General features: G+C 36.6%; 1 protein-coding gene across 1 annotated transcript in view; it reads left to right on the forward strand.

The window, feature by feature from the left end:
• The first annotated feature begins 1,106 nt into the window (after positions 1–1,106).
• Positions 1,107–17,541, forward strand: part of MBNL3 (muscleblind like splicing regulator 3) — a 70,653-nt gene continuing 54,218 nt past the window's right edge. The window contains exon 1 of the mRNA XM_049766683.1: positions 1,107–1,313. Coding sequence (XP_049622640.1) covers positions 1,137–1,313 — 177 coding nt within the window. The 5' untranslated portion in view covers positions 1,107–1,136. The remainder of the gene's footprint in view (positions 1,314–17,541) is intronic.

A 17,541-nucleotide genomic window follows, 5' to 3' on the forward strand; every position in this document is an offset into this window, starting at 1 on the left:
GTCTCCCAAGAAGTACTTAAGAGGCCTGAGGTGTTATTCCTGATAGTTCTGGGTAAACTGGGATGGCAATAATGTGGGGCTCAAAGGCCATACCTGTCAGTGCTCAGAAGACCACATCATACCAAGAACTGAACAGAAGCAGAAACATGCGAAGGGAAACCCTTATTCTTTGTACTATCTCTTTGGTACCTCAACAGTAAATTCTGTTGGCTCTTTTTCACTCTGCATAATAAGAAAACCCCCCTTTAAAATATGAGCAATGACTGGCTGTACTCTGTTGCACTGCCAGTACTAGATGCTTCCAGTTTTAACCAGGATAGGGTTATTTCTTTTCAAAGCTTGTGTTTGAACCGGAAGCATTGTGTTATATTAGCTAATTGCATTTTATGTTTTTTTCTTGCAGGTTTCTGAACAGTGCCTTTTCTGAAAACTCTGCTGCTTGGATTCCACTCTAAAGCTGTCTCTCTATCAACCCCTCTCCCTAGCACCCCCACCTTTGCCTTCACCCCTGCTCCCCCAAATCTGATGTGCTTGTAGTTCACTCTCAGCAACTTAACCATTCCTTTTTTCTTTGATTCTCAGTTTTCAAAGTCATTTTCCCTCCTCGTGATTTTTTAGTACAAATAAAAAAAATTTTTTTTAAGTTGTAACATCCTTCCCAATCTTAACCTTTAAAGGTAAGAAATTGGGGAGAAAAAAAAACTTTTCTCCTCTTGATCTGAGACCATTCCACAAATTGAAGGCCAGCCAGCAGCATATGCTTTTTTTTCAGGAATAATTGAAAACATCAACTGGAGAGCACAGAATCCTTTTGAAAGTCTGCCAATTATTTGAAGTAATTTCAGCAGAGGAACAAAATAAAACACTCAATATCTTAACCTTTAGAGCTGCCTTCTTAGGAGTTGGTCTCTAATTTGATTTTTAGTCATTGTGATACAGTTTTTATTTTATGATTGGTTTTTTGTTTGACTAGACGGAATTTGACTTTAATGAAAACCTAAGTGCTAACAAAGAATCATTTCACCAAGGCAACCGATTATCTCTTCACATTTAGCTTGAATTCATTTTTAATCTTTTAACAACAGCAGTAATATTGTCCTAAAGAGGGGGCACTTGATTTTCATTTTGCATTCAATATGACGACTGTCAATGTTTCCCTGGTTCGTGATACCAAGTGGCTGACGGTAGAAGTCTGTAGAGAATATCAGAGAGGAACGTGCTCTCGCGCTGATGCAGACTGCAAGTTTGCCCATCCACCGAGAGATTGCCAGGTGGAAAATGGTCGTGTCGTGGCTTGTTTTGATTCTTTAAAGGTGAGTCGCATCCAATGCATTGAGAAAAGTTTCATTTAAGTCGGGGACTTCATTGTTGCTTGAAATGTGAGCTCTGAAATTCGTCAAGTTAATCATAGCATGAAAGTGTTGGGTGCAAGTTTTCATGGGTTTGACTTTTCACAACTTTGATGTTGAATTGGGAGAAGTAAAGCCACAAAGATCAAGATAGACAAACCCTACGAGAGACATTTTATGGGGTTTATTTCATTGGGGGGAAAGGTGGCAGCGTTATCATGCTTCACTTCTGTGCATATGAGTTAGTGATTATAATCGTCTACAATCCAGAGAAGTGCTTTATTGAATTCAAGTTTCTTATTTGTATGATATTAAAATGTAATTCGCAAATACAAGTTAATTGTAAGGAGGTAAATAAAGTCAGGTGCAGATGAAAATCTTACTGTCATTTTGAAGTTTCTTAAGGGTTATTGGGAAGCTTAAACTCAAACATACAGCTTCATAACGAAGTGAACTTAATTTTCTGTCCGAACAACTGATTGAACAATTGCAGGATTTTGAATGCGTTTTATAAAGAAAAGTCCTATGTGAGTGTTATCAAAACAGAATATTATATACTAGCATTGAAACAAAATATCGACAATAGGAGATGCATGCAGCACAGAACATGTATGATTCAAGAGCAAAAATATCCACTGATTTTCATGTTTTTTCATTGTTACATGTAAGTAAGATAAAGATGTACACATTGAAGCATAGCAGTAAAAATGGTAACCGACTTCTGGTTTAATTAATAAGTTAATAAAAATCTCTTGTGCTAGAAATTTTTTAATATGTCACTGTGGATTAGGCATAATTCTATTTTAATTTCTCTTTAATTTCTAGATGTCATTTAATCTTTGTCAGTATCTGTTTTTCTCACATTTTAATTTATGGGTGCATTGGTCAATAGATACACATTCCTTGGTGTGATTCTTTCATTTTCTTAATAGAGCTATCATAATGTACAGTACTCTGAATATTTGTTTTTAAAATACAGTCATTTTGTAAGAAAACACTTGATTTAAGCAGCAACACTACTTTTGTTGTAGTTATTAGACTTGTTGCAGACCATTCCAGTTCAAGAAAGAATACTTGCTTAGCATAAAATTAGAGGTAGTTTTGACCACTAAACATGTCTGAATTACTTTTCTTTGCAGCAAGTAATGGATCTTAAAGAGCTGATTCTATTTATTTTATATCACTTAATTCAGGGTAAATCTGTAATGAATTTTGTGTAGTCTTTAGCTTTAGGAAGTTGGGAAGGATATCTTTCATCCAGTCCACATTAATATCTTTTATCCATAGCACTACAGAGTTTACATATCAGGAGTATGGGCTCAGAATCACTGGATACTTAATCTAATAAATAATTTCTAGCAGATGAGTCATCATTTCTCTCTACCTCAATTCCACAATTATTGTGGTGCTATTAGTGAAAAAGTATAAAGAAAAATCATCTACTATAATAAGAGCACACTTCACACAGAACATATTTAATATTATAATGCAGTCTGACTTCCGCAAATGCCAAGAGTCCAAACAAAAATATATAAAATTAAGGAGAAAAATTGAATTTAAATACAATATTTCATTCTTTTAAAATATCTTTATTTAAATACTGTGATTACAAACATGATTATAGTTGGGTTTCAGTCATAAGAAGGACATATCAGTGCAACCTTCCCATCACCAATGCTCCATCTCTTTCCTCCCCCACCCCATCTATATTCGAGACAGGCTTTCTACATATTTCTTGTAAATATTATTTATGAATTTTCTAAAATAACAGTTCTATAGTGTTAGGGATTATTATATAAAACTACAAACTTACGTTCTAGATGAACATGCTCATTCTTGGTTGCCATGAGTTATAATAGTTTTCAAGCTACGTATTACTTATATCTGAGAGAGTGCCTTACAAACTTTGTAAATTCTATCTTTATTTGCATCTAATAGAAAAGGTGTGATCTTCTTAATCATTCATGTATTTCAGGGAATCTCCCATTTAAAAGCAAAATAGTGTCATAAAGGAAACATTTTGAGGAAAAATAATATGGAAGGTTATTAATAAAATGAGACTGCACTACTACTTTAAATCTTGCAAAGTGTTTAAAACAGAGTCTACACAGATAATGGCCAATGAATATTAATAAGGCACTCAATTATTTAAATACACTGACTACTCACTGCTTCCAGTGTTTTAAATATAATTTTTGCATTATATTAAGATCTTGAGGGCCAGTCACACGGGATAAAGATGATTTACATAATTCCTTACATTCTCAAGTTTTAATGAAAATTTAATATTTCAAATATACAAAGTCTTTCAAACAATTAATTTATCATATGGACAGCACATTTATTGCAGTCTGTAAGAAAAGCTTTGTCGTTTCCTCTGAAATTGTGTCTTACCTTGGCTGCTCATAAAAGTTGTACTAACTTGAAGATAATTGACCTAGTGCATTGTGCTACTATCGTATCTATAATTAATTGAATAAGTTACTAAAATAGTTACTGCAACATTTGTTACTCCCCTGGATTTGGTATAATTCAAACATCTTTGAAATGCATCTGTGTGCTTTTTTTTTCTTTCATGAGTGGTTCAATAACTGAAGCAATAATTTGATATTGGGGACTGCTGCTTTTGTTTGTGTTTCGTGTTTGTAAGGATTCCATTAGCAGTAGGTACTTTACCAGATGATGGCTTTTTCGCTTTCATAATAGGTACAATGGATACACCGTCTTATATTCACTTCAAATGAGGGAATGTTATGAAAATAAGGAGGGCAAGCTTGATGACTAATTGTGCTGAGGTGCCGTACCCATCACTCCATGAATTCTGAGTGTTAAGTGATAAAGGCTACAGGATCTTCAGATAGAGATGTAGATACCATAGATCATTTCCAGTTGCAGAAAACAACCTTGTGTCATCTGATTCTACAAAGAATCATTTGCAGCTCTTTTATGTCTCTATTGCCTAATCTCCTTAGCACAAATTATTTCAGTATTTTCCTCCAAAATATCGCTTATTTATTATTGATCTAGGTTGGCATGTGTAGTCAGTGTCCCTTAGAGTTAATAAATGACCCACTAAAATGTTAATATAGAATATAGGTGAGAATTTATATGGCAGAGGTTGTATTCTCTAGACTCGAAACAATGTACCAGTTACTTGTTATCTGGGACAGCTATACATTCTGTTATTATTTCATTATGATAAATCAACACTCATCACATATTCCCACTCCAGTAACCATTTTAGACAGTTTATTATAAGAATTTCTTGAGGCCGGAGAGAGAGCGCAGTGGTAGGGTGTTTGCCTTGCATGCGCTGATCCAGGACAGATCTCGGTTCGATCCCTGGTCGGTACCTTGAGCCAAGAGCGATTTCTGAGCACATAGTCAGGAGTAACTCCTGAGTGTCGCCGGGTGTGGCCCAAAAGCCAAAAAAAAAGAAAGAAAGAAAAGAAAAATGAAAGAAAGAAAGAAAGAAAGAAGGAAGGAAGGAAGGAAGGAAGGAAGGAAGGAAGGAAGGAAGGAGGAAAGAAAGAGAGAGAGAATGAAAGAAAGAGAGAGAGAAAGAGAGAGAAAGAAAGAAAGAAAGAAAGAAAGAGAAAGAAAGAAAGAAAGAAAGAAAGAAAGAAAGAAAGAAAGAGAGAGAGAAAGAAAGAGAAAGAGAAAGAAAGAAAGAGAGAAAGAGAAAGAGAAAGAAAGAAAGAAAGAAAGAAAGAAAGAAAGAAAGAAAGAAAGAAAGGAAAGAAAGAAAGAAAGAAAGAAAGAGAGAGAGAAAGAGAGAGGGAGGGAGGGAGGGAGGGAGGGAGGGAGGGAGGGAGAGAGGGAGGGAGGGAGGGAGGGAGGAAGGAAGGAAGGAAGGAAGGAAGGAAGGAAGGAAGGAAGGAAGGAAGGAAGGAAGGAAGGAAGAAAGAAAGAAAGAAAGAAAGAAAGAAAGAAAGAAAGAAAGAAAGAAAGAAAGAAAGAAAGAAAGAAAGAAAGAAAGAAAGAAAGAAAGAAAGAAAGAAAGAAAGAATTTCTTGACAAAGTCCTTTAGAGCAGGTACAGTTAGAGGAAAGGCTGAACTGATTCACATTCATTTAAATCTTTTGGTTTTTGGACCACCCTCGGTGGTGCTCAGGGCTTTCTCCTGGCTCTGCGCTCAGAAATTACTCCTGGGGACCATATGCGATGCCAGGGATCAAACCCCAGTAGGTTGCATGCAAGACAAATGCCCTACCTGCTGTGCTATTGCTCCGGACCCTCACCTTCATTTCTTAAAAGTAGACATGGGTAAAGTCCACTTATTTTCAAACACCATTATGTGATATTTTTGGCAAGTGAGCCTTTTACTATAAGTGAATAGATATGAAAATATAGTCATTAATCATAAGTTTGGGATTACCAGTCGAATTTGCAGTGATGCTACTAATCACGGAAGCTCTCACTACTTTAAAATTTGATTAGTTTTGACTGAACATTTATTTATCTCATCTCTGTTTGCGAAGGGAAGTCTTACCAGGAGTACCAGGCTCCTAGCAACCTAATCCCAGAGGTCACTGGGTTATGCAAGATGTAGAGCCATTTATGAGCTTGATCAGAGAGGTCTGCCTGCACTATAAAGAGACATAAACAGCACCTGTCACCGTGAAACAGGAAGCAAAGGACATTTACTTAGGAATCCCTTGTTGCTGTGATGCTGACCTTTAAAAGTGCCTTTCAAAGTATAAGTAAGTCAGTACTATTTTGAACATTTCTTTTGTGTGTGTGACACAAGGAAGCTTTTATTGAATGAAACTTACTTAGAAAGATGCAAGATGATAGAAAGAGGAAGTTGTTGAAGAGCAGTTCTTTTTTGAACATTTCAGAAATTTCTTTTGAAAGGTATTTAACTATAATTTCCACCTTCCCAGCAAATATATATTGACTGCTTAGACTCATAAGTTAAGTACTTTTAGAGATACAGAAAAGTTGATAAATGAAATTCTTGCATTCAACTTCCTGTAAGGCCAACAACTCTATTCAACCATCTTCGTCCAACTTCCTGTAATGCCAATAACTTAACATGCCATTCATAACACAATTACTACAAGAATATTAATTCTAATATAATACCCTCAACTAAGCTAAGCTTTTATTTTAATTTTACATCATCTCTCCCTAATTTTCCTGTTCTTTTCCTGGTTCCAAACTAGATTCCCACATGGCCTTTACTTGAGAGTTTTCTTCATTTCCTCCAGTCTCCACAATTTTTCATTTTTCTTGATCTTGGGACACTCTAGATGACTGTTAACAAAGTATTTTGTAGGATGTTTTTCAATTTGCATGAAAACCACCAGCAGGAGGTGCTTTCTATCAGAGTATGTACAAAGTTGGTGCATCTTATTGCTCTTTATACTAACTGGAATCACTTGGATATGATGAATTATCCATTTGTGAAAATTGCTACTTATATTCTTGACTTCTGTAACATGCCATTGATTTTCAGGGACATTTTAATATGCATGCCATCAAAGGAGTAGAGCCTATCCTAGAAGTTTGGTTAATGCACTTCCATGATAATGGTCTATCAAGAAGGAGTAAAGTGGGGAAATGGGCCCAGACCAGGGCAGGCAAATTAGCAGCATCAGACCTAGATATTTCCAGCATCAACACTAGAAATAAAAAACAGTGAAAATTTGAAAAACTCTCATGGGTTTGTGATGCCTGTACCCTAATCACCACTAATTTAGCTTCCTATGTGAAGAAATGGGTTATCTGCCTTTGTTTCCTGATAGATAATATTCCATCGGATTGTAAAACTTGTCACTTCTATGAAGGGAATGGAAAATGACAAAGAAAATTTGGAGCTGGAGTGATAGCTGGAGTGATAAGGTGTTTGCCTTGCATGCAGCCGACTCACGATGGACCCGATTCAATTCCCGGTATTCCATATGCGTCCCCCACCCCGAGTCTACCAGGACCAATTTCTGAGCTCAGAGCCAGGAGTAACCCCTTGAGTGCCCCCGGGTGTGGCCCAGAAACCAAAAAAAGAAAAAAAGAGAGATAAAATTTAAATATTCCCACAAAATAAAAATAACATTACAAAATGTAACTAAATTAATTAATTGAATTAAATAATATTTCCATTGCTCAGAAACCATGGATTAAACAGTGATTCATCTCTTGCCATTCTCAATCATTGTCCCCTCTTCTCACTTACTCATCCTAGAGAGAAAATTTCTCTCTCTACTCATTTCACTTATGAGCTTAATGTTCTTCTCAGGTTATTAAAAAAAAGTCTAGATAATCCTTGATCTCTTTCTTATAACTATTTTCATCTATCTGTGTACATGCCACTTACTGTGATTACCTTTCTGTTTAGAAAACAAAGCCTAGCATATCTAGGAAAATTGAATGCGTACAAAGATAACAAACCTAAACTTACAATTCTATTACTTAGTGAAATTTTTGGTTTATGTCCTTTCAAACATATTTATTTGGTTTGTTTGGGGGCTTCAACTGGTGGTACTCAAAGTTTACCCCTGGTTATGCATTCAAGAGTCACTCCTAGCTGGACTTGAGAGATCTGCAGGGTGCTGACTATCAAACTTGGTGGATTGTGTGTAAGGCGCAAATACCCAAAATTGCTGTACTAGCTCTCAAATTTTATTTTAATAACAACTGATTGTTTTGAAGAAAGTTTTCATTTGTTCCATGCAATTTTAAATGATTTTTATCTTTTTAAAAGAACAATGTCTTATACATTTTTTAATTTTATTTTATTAACATTTTTTTATTTAGAGCCAGAGAGAAGCATGTAGGTAGGCATTTGCCTTGCATGCAGAAGGATGGTGGTTCAAATCCTGGTATCCCATATGGTCCCCCGAACCTGCTAGGAGCGATTTCTGAGTGTAGAGCCAGGAATAACCCCTGAATGCTGCCGAGTGTTTTCCAAAAAAACAAAAGCAAAAAACAAAAAAAAATTTAATTTAAAGTGCCATGATTTACAAACTTATTCATAGCTGAGTTTTAGACATAAAATGTTTCCCACCACAAGTGTCTACTTATTTATACCAATATTCCCAGAGTCTATCCCAGTCTGCAACCGTAATAATCACCTTTTTTTTGGGGGGGGGTTTGGGCCACACCCTGTGCCGCTCAGGGGTTACTCCTGGCTATGCGCTCAGAAGTTGCTCCTGGCTTCTTGGGGGACCATATGGGACACCGGGGGATCGAACCGCGGTCCGTCATAGGCTAGCGCAGGCAAGGCAGGCACCTTACCTCCAGCGCCACCGCCCGGCCCAATAATCACCTTTTTAAATTTGGTTGTTACAGTTTGAATCACATTATTTCAGTGCTGTTGACTGTGTATTTGAATATTTAGTTCTGTCCTTCCTTCACACCACCAATGTATCTGAATCCTCTTGACCATATCTCCCATTATTTCACATCTGTCTTTCTCCCTCTCCACTTCATTTCTTTCCTTCTCCTAACTATACTATGCTTCTTCCAAGAGTTTTCTAGGCAACCACCATTTAAATCATATTTCCTCATGCAGAAACTCTAAATATCACATATAAGGAATTATCATCCTGAATTTATCTTTTTCTGGCTTATTTCATTTAATGGAATATCTTTCACTTCCATCCATGTTGCAGTGAATTGCATGATTTCATCATTCCTTACAGCTATTCCTTACACCATTCCTTTCATCGTATATATGTACACATCTTCACTATCCATTCATCTGTAGTTGGACATTTAGTTTAATTCCAATTCTTAACTATTGTACTGAGTGCTGCAATGAATAGTGGTTTGTATGTATCCTTTAGAATGGATGATTTTCTATCTTAGGGATTTATGCCCCAAAGTGGAATTGCTGGCATTTTATACAGGAGCTCATTTTTGGGTTTACTGAGAACCTTCCATGCTGTTTTCCAGAGGGGTTGAAACAGACAACATTCTCACCAGAAGTGGACGAAAGTTAATTTTTTTACCACATCCACACCAAAACAGATTTTTTCCAATATTTTTGATATATAGCATTCTCACTGGTATGGGATAATAGCTCATTTTCATCTTGATTTGGATTTTCCTAATGATAAGTGATGATGACCATTTTTTTCATGTGCCTGTTGGTCAATCTGTTCATCTTCCTTTGAGAGGTGTCTTCATTTTTCTCTTCCCACTTTTTGATGAGATTTTTATATTTTTAGTGTTTACATTTCATATTTTCAGTTTTTAGATGGGGTTAATCTTTGTGAGTATTTTGTGCAAGGTGTGAGATGGATCCAAATTTAATAGTTATCCAATGTACAAACATCATTTCTTGAAGAAGCTGACCTTATTTCATTTAATATTCTTGGGTTCTTTGTCAAAAATTAGTTGATCGGATACTTGGGATCTTCTCATTCGAAATTCTATTCTGATTAGAGAGTCTGTCTTTTTATTTCAGTACCACACTGTTTTAATTGCTATGACTTTGTAGTAAAGTTTCAATTTAGGTAATGAGATGCCTCCTCGTTTATTATTTTTCAGTATTGTTTGGCTATCCAAGATCTTCTTTGTTTGTTTGCTTTTGTTTTGCGACCACACCTGGTGATGCTCAGGGCTTACTCATGGCTCTGCACTCAGAAATTGTTCCTGGCTCGGGGGACCATATGGGACACCAGGTATCGAACCCAGATCCATCCTGGCTGCATGCAAGGCAAATGCCCTACCATTAAGCTATTACTCAGGCCTCAATCCAAGGTCCTTACTAAGTCCTGGAAATTCTTCAATTCTTTTTCATTTTAAAAATTACTATCTTTCAAACCATAATGCAGACATCAGAATTTATTTCATTTATTCCATAATGATATAAAAATTTCCATGTCTTTTTGACTGCTTTCTGTATTCCAGAAATTTTGTGCAAGTAACTGTTGTCCTTGAAACACATCTGTATAGGCTTTACCATTGAATGTATTTTCATCAACTGTGTGCTTTGGCTAAGTACCTAGGCTCCATATCACACAGATGCCTGGCGTTTGTATAGAAGGCTCCCACTAGCATCTTCCTCTGGAGTCACTAACTATTCAAATGAGATGGCCCTCTTATAGAACTTGGAATAGAGCCTGGCATACCGTTAGCACTCAAGAAATGTCTTTTCACCAAATAAATCCTGGATGCCCTGAAAAATAAAACAAATTCTGTGACAACGGTAGAAGAAATTCAGGTGAACGTTTTGATAATCCTAGGGTGGGGGATGCTTTATTGAGCATATTATCAAATACAGAAGCCATAAAAATGATTAATAGAAGTGACCACGTTAAAAATAATCATTTCCAAATGGAAAGTATAAAGAGTGTTGAGTTAAAAGACAGACAATAATTTTGGGAAGAAATACTGGCATATATGACAAGTGAAAGACTGTTAATTTAGCAAAGTACACTGAGTTAAATAAGTTAAAATATAAACGTTCCAAGGTTTTATAAAAACAAAGAAAGGATATAAACCAGACAAGGAATTCTGATGTGGCCAGTTTATCCATATGAACAATTTTTCACCCCTTTAATAACTTCTCTAGTGAACTATGTATTTCAGCTGCCTCTATCAATGTGTTCTTCCTACCCCTCTCCCCCTTGAATCCATTTCAGAGGACTTTCATTTTCTACTTGAGTTCTTTAGCATTTACATTTTCTTTTACAAATGTGTTAGTTTTATTAAAAATGTGTCACTTCTTATTAAAAATGAAAGCCTTTGAGACCCAACTAGTTTGTAAGATAAAATAAAATTTGATAAAAGATAAAAGTAAAATCTTCACTAAACATTTTATTTTTATATGGGCGGTTTGATGCCAGACCTGATTGTGCTGAGGGCTTATTCCTGGCTCTGTGCTCACGGATCACTTTTGGATGTCTTGCATGATCATATGGGGTGACAGAAATCAAATTCAGGTTGGCCACATGAAAGGCAAGCAGCCTACATGCTTTACTCTTGCTCTGGGTCCTATAATATACATTTTATAACTATTAATTTTTATTGCTATTCTGTGAAATTATTTTAATGATTTCTTATGAACATGAATCTAATGCTGCATACATATTATCAGTGGACTCACCTTTCTCTCCCAAGGACCCCAGCATCCCTGCCTCTCATCTTCCCAATTCAATTGTGTGGCTTAGATCTTCCATGATATCGCTATAATACAATATCATAACAAGTCTAAGTGAAAAATTTAGAGTTTTGTGACTTGAGAGATAATATGAGGTTAAGGCTCTTTCTTTCATGAAATCAACCCTAGTCATAATTTGCCTAGAATAACTTCGAGTGCAGCCTCCCCTCCAAAATGAATGGTCTTCCAGATACCTACTTTCTCTCCCCTCTTTTCAATACCATTCATTATTGGTAGATATGCTAGATGAATCGATGATTGCTCTTGATGTTGTTGTTAAGGTAACATGCATTTGAACTACTGAATAATTTCATGAGCTCAGGTTCAAGCCTCTTCAAATATAAGTTACCACACTAATCCAGCCCCCACAAGAACCACAATATCCCTTCACTACAGTCTTTTGGGCCTCTCTCTGACTCATTGATTTACTCCTTGGATAGGAACTTAATAAGCACTCTTTGTGTGCCAGGTATAGTATCTACAAGTGAAGGAGAAATCATACCAGCACCTATTAACAATCTAGGCAAAGGAGGAGCAGGCAGAAAGGAAGTAAATAATCAGATTACTGGCATATTATCAAATAGAAAGAAAAATGAAGCAGGGAAATGTCATGGGTAATAGATGGGTATTCTGTATCAAATTCCAGGAAGGCCTCTGTAGTGAGGGTATAATTGAGGAAAGGCATAAGGTGGTGAGGGAAAGAGCTATGAGAATTTCTGAGAATATTTAAGATAAAGGCACTAGTGACAGCAAAGGTCATAAAGCAGGAATGGATCTGGCTTGTTTAAGAAACATCAGGATTACTAAGAGGGCTGGAACATTCCATACATTATTTTCCATCTGTTTTTTACATGATGCTTTTTTGAATTTTATTTTTTTTGCCTTTTTATCCAGAAGTTGTTCCTTTTATTTTTCTTCATTTTTGAAAGCCTAATATATTTAAAATGTAAAATGTTAAAAAAAATTTCCACCAATTCTGAATAAACAAAATGATATAATAGACAAAGTGTAGTGTATGCATACACATAAATTACAAAAGTAGCTTATGTAATAAGCTATAAAAACGTATTTAGGATATAAAAAGTAAGGAAGTGTTAGTATATGCTACAACATAGATGAACATGCTAAGTGAAAACAGCCAACTGAGATTGTATTTTGCTTGAAATATCCGATTTCACAGATTCAATGACAAAACATTAAGTGGTTACTAGGGACACTGGTGGAAGGGAGTGAGTAAGAGGGGTGCAATAGGCAGTGCTGATTGTGGGTAACTGGGCTTCTTTCTGTTGTGAGGAAATATTCTGAAATTAGTAGTGATGGTTGAACAGTTTTATGTATACTGAAAATCACTAATGTGTACAGTTTAAAAGGGTGAATTTTATGGTATCTGAACAATACCCCAATAAAAAGATAAATATCACATGCGGTAAAGTTTTTCTTTCATCTCTTCTTGCCAGGTAACCTTCCAAACAATATATTACTTTTCTGTTTTCCATAGATAGTTTTGTATATAAAAGCAAATATGTACATACTTCTCCCCCTTCTTTTAAACAAATAGTCTCAAACTCTTCTTGCCGTTTGTTAAGATAAAATATTAAATGCCTGGGAAAAGATACAAGACTGATATTAAGAAAAAATTTGGAGGTGGTGCTATTATTTTTGGGAGGGGGTTGTGTTTCTTTTTGTTGTTGTTGTTTTTGGGTCACACCCGGAGGAGCTCAGGGGTCACTCCTGGCTCTGCACTCAGAAATCGCCCTTGGCAGGCATTGGGGACCAGATAAGATGCTGGAATTCTAACTGGGACCCGTCCTGGATCAGCTGTGTGCAAGGCAAATGCCCTACTGCTGTACTATTTCTGAGGCCCAGAGGTGCTGTTTTTAATCAGGATAACTGCACACAAGTATTTAGCTTCAGTTAGCAAATCTATTACTTAAAGGGGGAATTAAGTACTATATTAGTTGTGTTAGGGATCTTAAAACAATGTGAGTAGAAATTTCCCAGTTTTCTCACCATCACAATTAAAAAATATAAAGGGGGGGGGCAGAGAGATAGCAAAGCGGTAGAGCATTTGCCTTGCAAGCAGCCAATCCAGGATGGACAGTGGTTCGAATCCTGGCATTCTATAAGGTCCCCCATGTCTGCCAGGAGCGATTTCTGAGTGCAGAGCCAGAAGTAGCCCTGAGTGCTGCTGGGTGTGACCCAAAAACCAATGGATAGATAGATAGATAGATAGATAGATAGATAGATAGATAGATAGATAGATAGATAGATAGATGTATATATAAAGGGGGAAGACAAGCATGAATAGTGTGATATCATTTACAGTTGGAAAACTTAAGTCTAAACATGACTTTATTTTAATATGTATGTAGGTAAGTACAACCATAGATATAGGTTGTATATATGTGTTAGACAGTACACATGTTCATATCCTAAATGTGTCATCGGAGTCCTAGAAGCACTGGGAATAAGTACTTATACCACTCAGAGCTTGGTTTCTAAAATCACTATCCAGTAAAAAAAAAAAAAAAGTTATTTTGGTGCAATAGCTGATGCTGAACTGAGAGAAGGAATATATGAGTTGAGCCCGTAATATTCTGTGGTACCACATCAATAAAAATATATATATTTTGTGGTACGAGAATGTAAGGAGATGCTTGAAAAAGGTGGAACAATTCTCTGAAGGAGCTTCTAGGGGTTAATGTGTCAAGTTAAGAACGAAAAGGAAAGAGAAAGTTACAGATTGAAAACTCAAGAAACTGGGCCAAGCAACGGGAAACATGTTCCTAGAAGAGTCAGGACATATCTGGGGAGGGTGCACTTGTTTCAAATTGGTTCAAATAAGATCTCTAGTGTAGTCACTGACTCTGCACTAGAATTCTTTTCCTGGTTTTGATAAGTGTGTGAAATATGGCATGTAAGTAAGCTGTTATAGGAATATGCATAAATGGTATGTGGCGAGAAAAATTTCTACTCTGCAACTTTTCTTATTTTTTTTTTGTTTTTTGGGTTTTTTTTTTGGTTTTTTTGGGGGGTGGATTTTGGCCACACCCGTTTGATGCTCAGGAGTTACTCCTGGCTAAGTGCTCAGAAATTGCCCCTGGCTTGGGGGGACCATATGGGACACTGGGGGATCGAACCGCAGTCCTTCCTTGGCTAGTGCTTGCAAGGCAGACACCTTACCTCTAGCGCCACCTCGCCGGCCCCCTGCAACTTTTCTGTAAATCTAAAGTTACTTCAAAAATCAAATGTTCAAAGTTTTTTTCATTCTTACATGTATTTCCCTGTCTTTTGATGCTCAGAAAGACAGTGGAAGTGTTCCTATTCATGTTTTTCACCTTGAAAAATAATTTTTGGGAATGATAATGAGGTCATACTAATATCAAGGCAGTGACAGATCCTGAGAGTGACCACAACGGGCTCTAGGAATCCCTTAATTTAAATAAAAAGTTATGATAGCATCTATTATCACCTATGGGCAGCAGCAGCATTTCACACATATAGCTAGTCAAGAATTTGGGCTGTAAAAGGAGGACCACTTAGATCTAATTGTTGCCATTTTTAGATGTGCAAAATAGATTGACAGCAGGGAAGAATCTACTTGCTCAAGGTATCATAAGTATAGTTAACAGGGGTCGGAGAGATAGCATGGAGGTAAGGCGTTTACCTTGCATGCAGAAGGACTGTAGTTCGAATCCCGGCATCCCATATAGCCCCCTGTGCCTGCTAGAAGCGATTTCTGAGCATAGAGCCAGGAGTAACCTCTGAGCACTGCCGGGTGTGACCCAAAGACCAAAAAAAAAAAAGTATAGTTAACAGAAAAAGTGAGGATTCTAATATTTTTTTTGGTTTTTGGGCCACACCCAGTGACTCTCAGCGGTTACTCCTAGTTCTGCGCTCAGAAATCACTACTGGCTGGGGGACCATATGGGACACTGGGGATTCAATCCAGGTCTGTCCAGGGTCAGCCACGTGCAAGGCAAATGCCCTACCTCTGCATTATCACTCTGGCCACTAGTTTTCCTTTTTTGGGGGGAGGGGCACATCTGGTGATGCTCAGGGTTTACTTCTGGCTATGCTCTCAGAAATCACTCCTGGCTTGGGGGACCATGGGAAGCTGGGGGATCGAACCTAGGTCCGTCCTAGGCTAACGCCAAGGCAGACACCTTACTGCTTGTGCCACCCCTCCTGCCCATTGTTTTCCTTTTTAAAAAAATTTTAATAATAATTTCTATATTTAAATACCATGGTTACAAACATGTTAGTAGTGGGATTTCAGCCATAAAATGCACAACTCCCTTCACCAGTTCAACTTTCTTGCAAACCATGTCCCTCATTTACCTCCTCCCCCATTCTCTGCCCATCTTAAAGACAGACATTGTATTTGTCATAGTAGTTGTTAGTTTTCCTAAAAGTCCCAATTGGACTGTTGTTTTCTAATCATGGTCAGATATGATATCAAGGTGTACAGTTTTTCTTGTTCTTTTTGACTCTTTATACTTCAAAAATGGAGAGCACACAATGTTCCCTTTCCTGATCCTTCATTTTTAGTTTCATGATACTGCAATTATATTAGGGCTTTAAGTTTCATATTCATTTCTTTGCAATGAATTGGTGTTTTTAAAGATTTTTAAGTCATCTAACCTAATGCTACTAAGCTTTGTTTAATCACTGTGAGTCAAGGTGCTATGTTGTCTCTACTCTTTTGTTAGTCCTTCTCCCTGAACTCTGAATTGATGAGCTAGCTAGACAGAATTGGGGGGTTATATCCTGTACATCTTAATTTATGAAACTTTTGCTGTCTACTCTTTTATGTAGTCATTAGTAAGTGTGTTGCTCAGATAGGGAGGTACTTGTCATAGATCAACTGAAAATATTGCAGTAGCAGTTCATTCAGTCTCTTTCTGGGTCAAATTGTGTCTTGTAAAACAACTTGGAATTTAACCCAACTCATTAAAAATGTTTTATGGGTGCATAACTCAAGATCATTTCTCTCTCCCCATGTCTGTTAAGGTGGCAACTGACCATAAGGTGAGAATGGACTTGGAACATGGCTATGGGTATATCCCCTCAATACAGTTTGATTTACCATTAAGATTGCCTAACTTTGTGGTAGGAACCCATGTTAGTGTGACATCTCTGAAGAACTGAAGTTTGCGAACTGTCTTCTGCTTGTCAAGTATATAGAATAAAATCTTATACATTAGACAACTTTATACCTGATTCTACTTGATCATTCAATAGATCTCTTCATGTTGCATATACTAAATAACTACAAATACTTTCTTTTTCTCTTCTTCAAGTTTTTGTGAAATGAGAATGCAAGGTATTTCTCCTGCATCTGGAAATAGCAGTCAGTCCTTCTAGGAACATGACTTTATTCATCAGATATCATTTACTCACTGTGCTTTCTGCCCTTGCAGACAGACTTCTCTTTGGACTGTTCCTGTTTTTCTCCCAGTTGACTGCCTGATTGTTGACCTTCAGGGTTATGTATTTCAGAAGAATCTTAGCTATTTGTTCTTTGCTCATTATCTCTACATAATCTTTTCATTTTCTCCTGTATTTCCCCCACTGTGTAATCAATCATTGTTTCTTAAATTTATGGGGCTTTTTAAGTTGCCATTTATATTTGCAATCCTGTTTGTGTTTTCAATGCCTTTATTTCCATGCCTTCAATTCTCACTGCAGGGTCAAGTTTTACTGCTAGATATAATTAGAAGTTTATCTCATGCCTTTTCCTGTCTTTCTTTAGATTGTTTTGTAAAAGTCAGTAAATGATTCCATTTGCTCTTCAACTTTTTGTTTTATAAATACCTTCTAATATTTGCATTTAGACATGTTGTTTCTAGAGTTATTTTCCAATATCTTGTTATGAGGAGTGTGTATATATAATATAGCTTAATATTATGTCCCAGCATGTCTAATCTGTTATTTAATGAAGCAGATATGACTTAGGAACTATATATTTTACAAGTATAATTTGGTCAAAGGCATATCAGTGTATGCTTTAAATTTATTTCTGTTGTGAATACATTTCCTTACTATAGAAATTCAGTTTTTTATTCATCTACTGGAACTTGG

This window comes from Suncus etruscus, chromosome X (genome assembly GCF_024139225.1).
Source record: "Suncus etruscus isolate mSunEtr1 chromosome X, mSunEtr1.pri.cur, whole genome shotgun sequence".
Lineage (NCBI taxonomy): Eukaryota > Metazoa > Chordata > Mammalia > Eulipotyphla > Soricidae > Suncus > Suncus etruscus.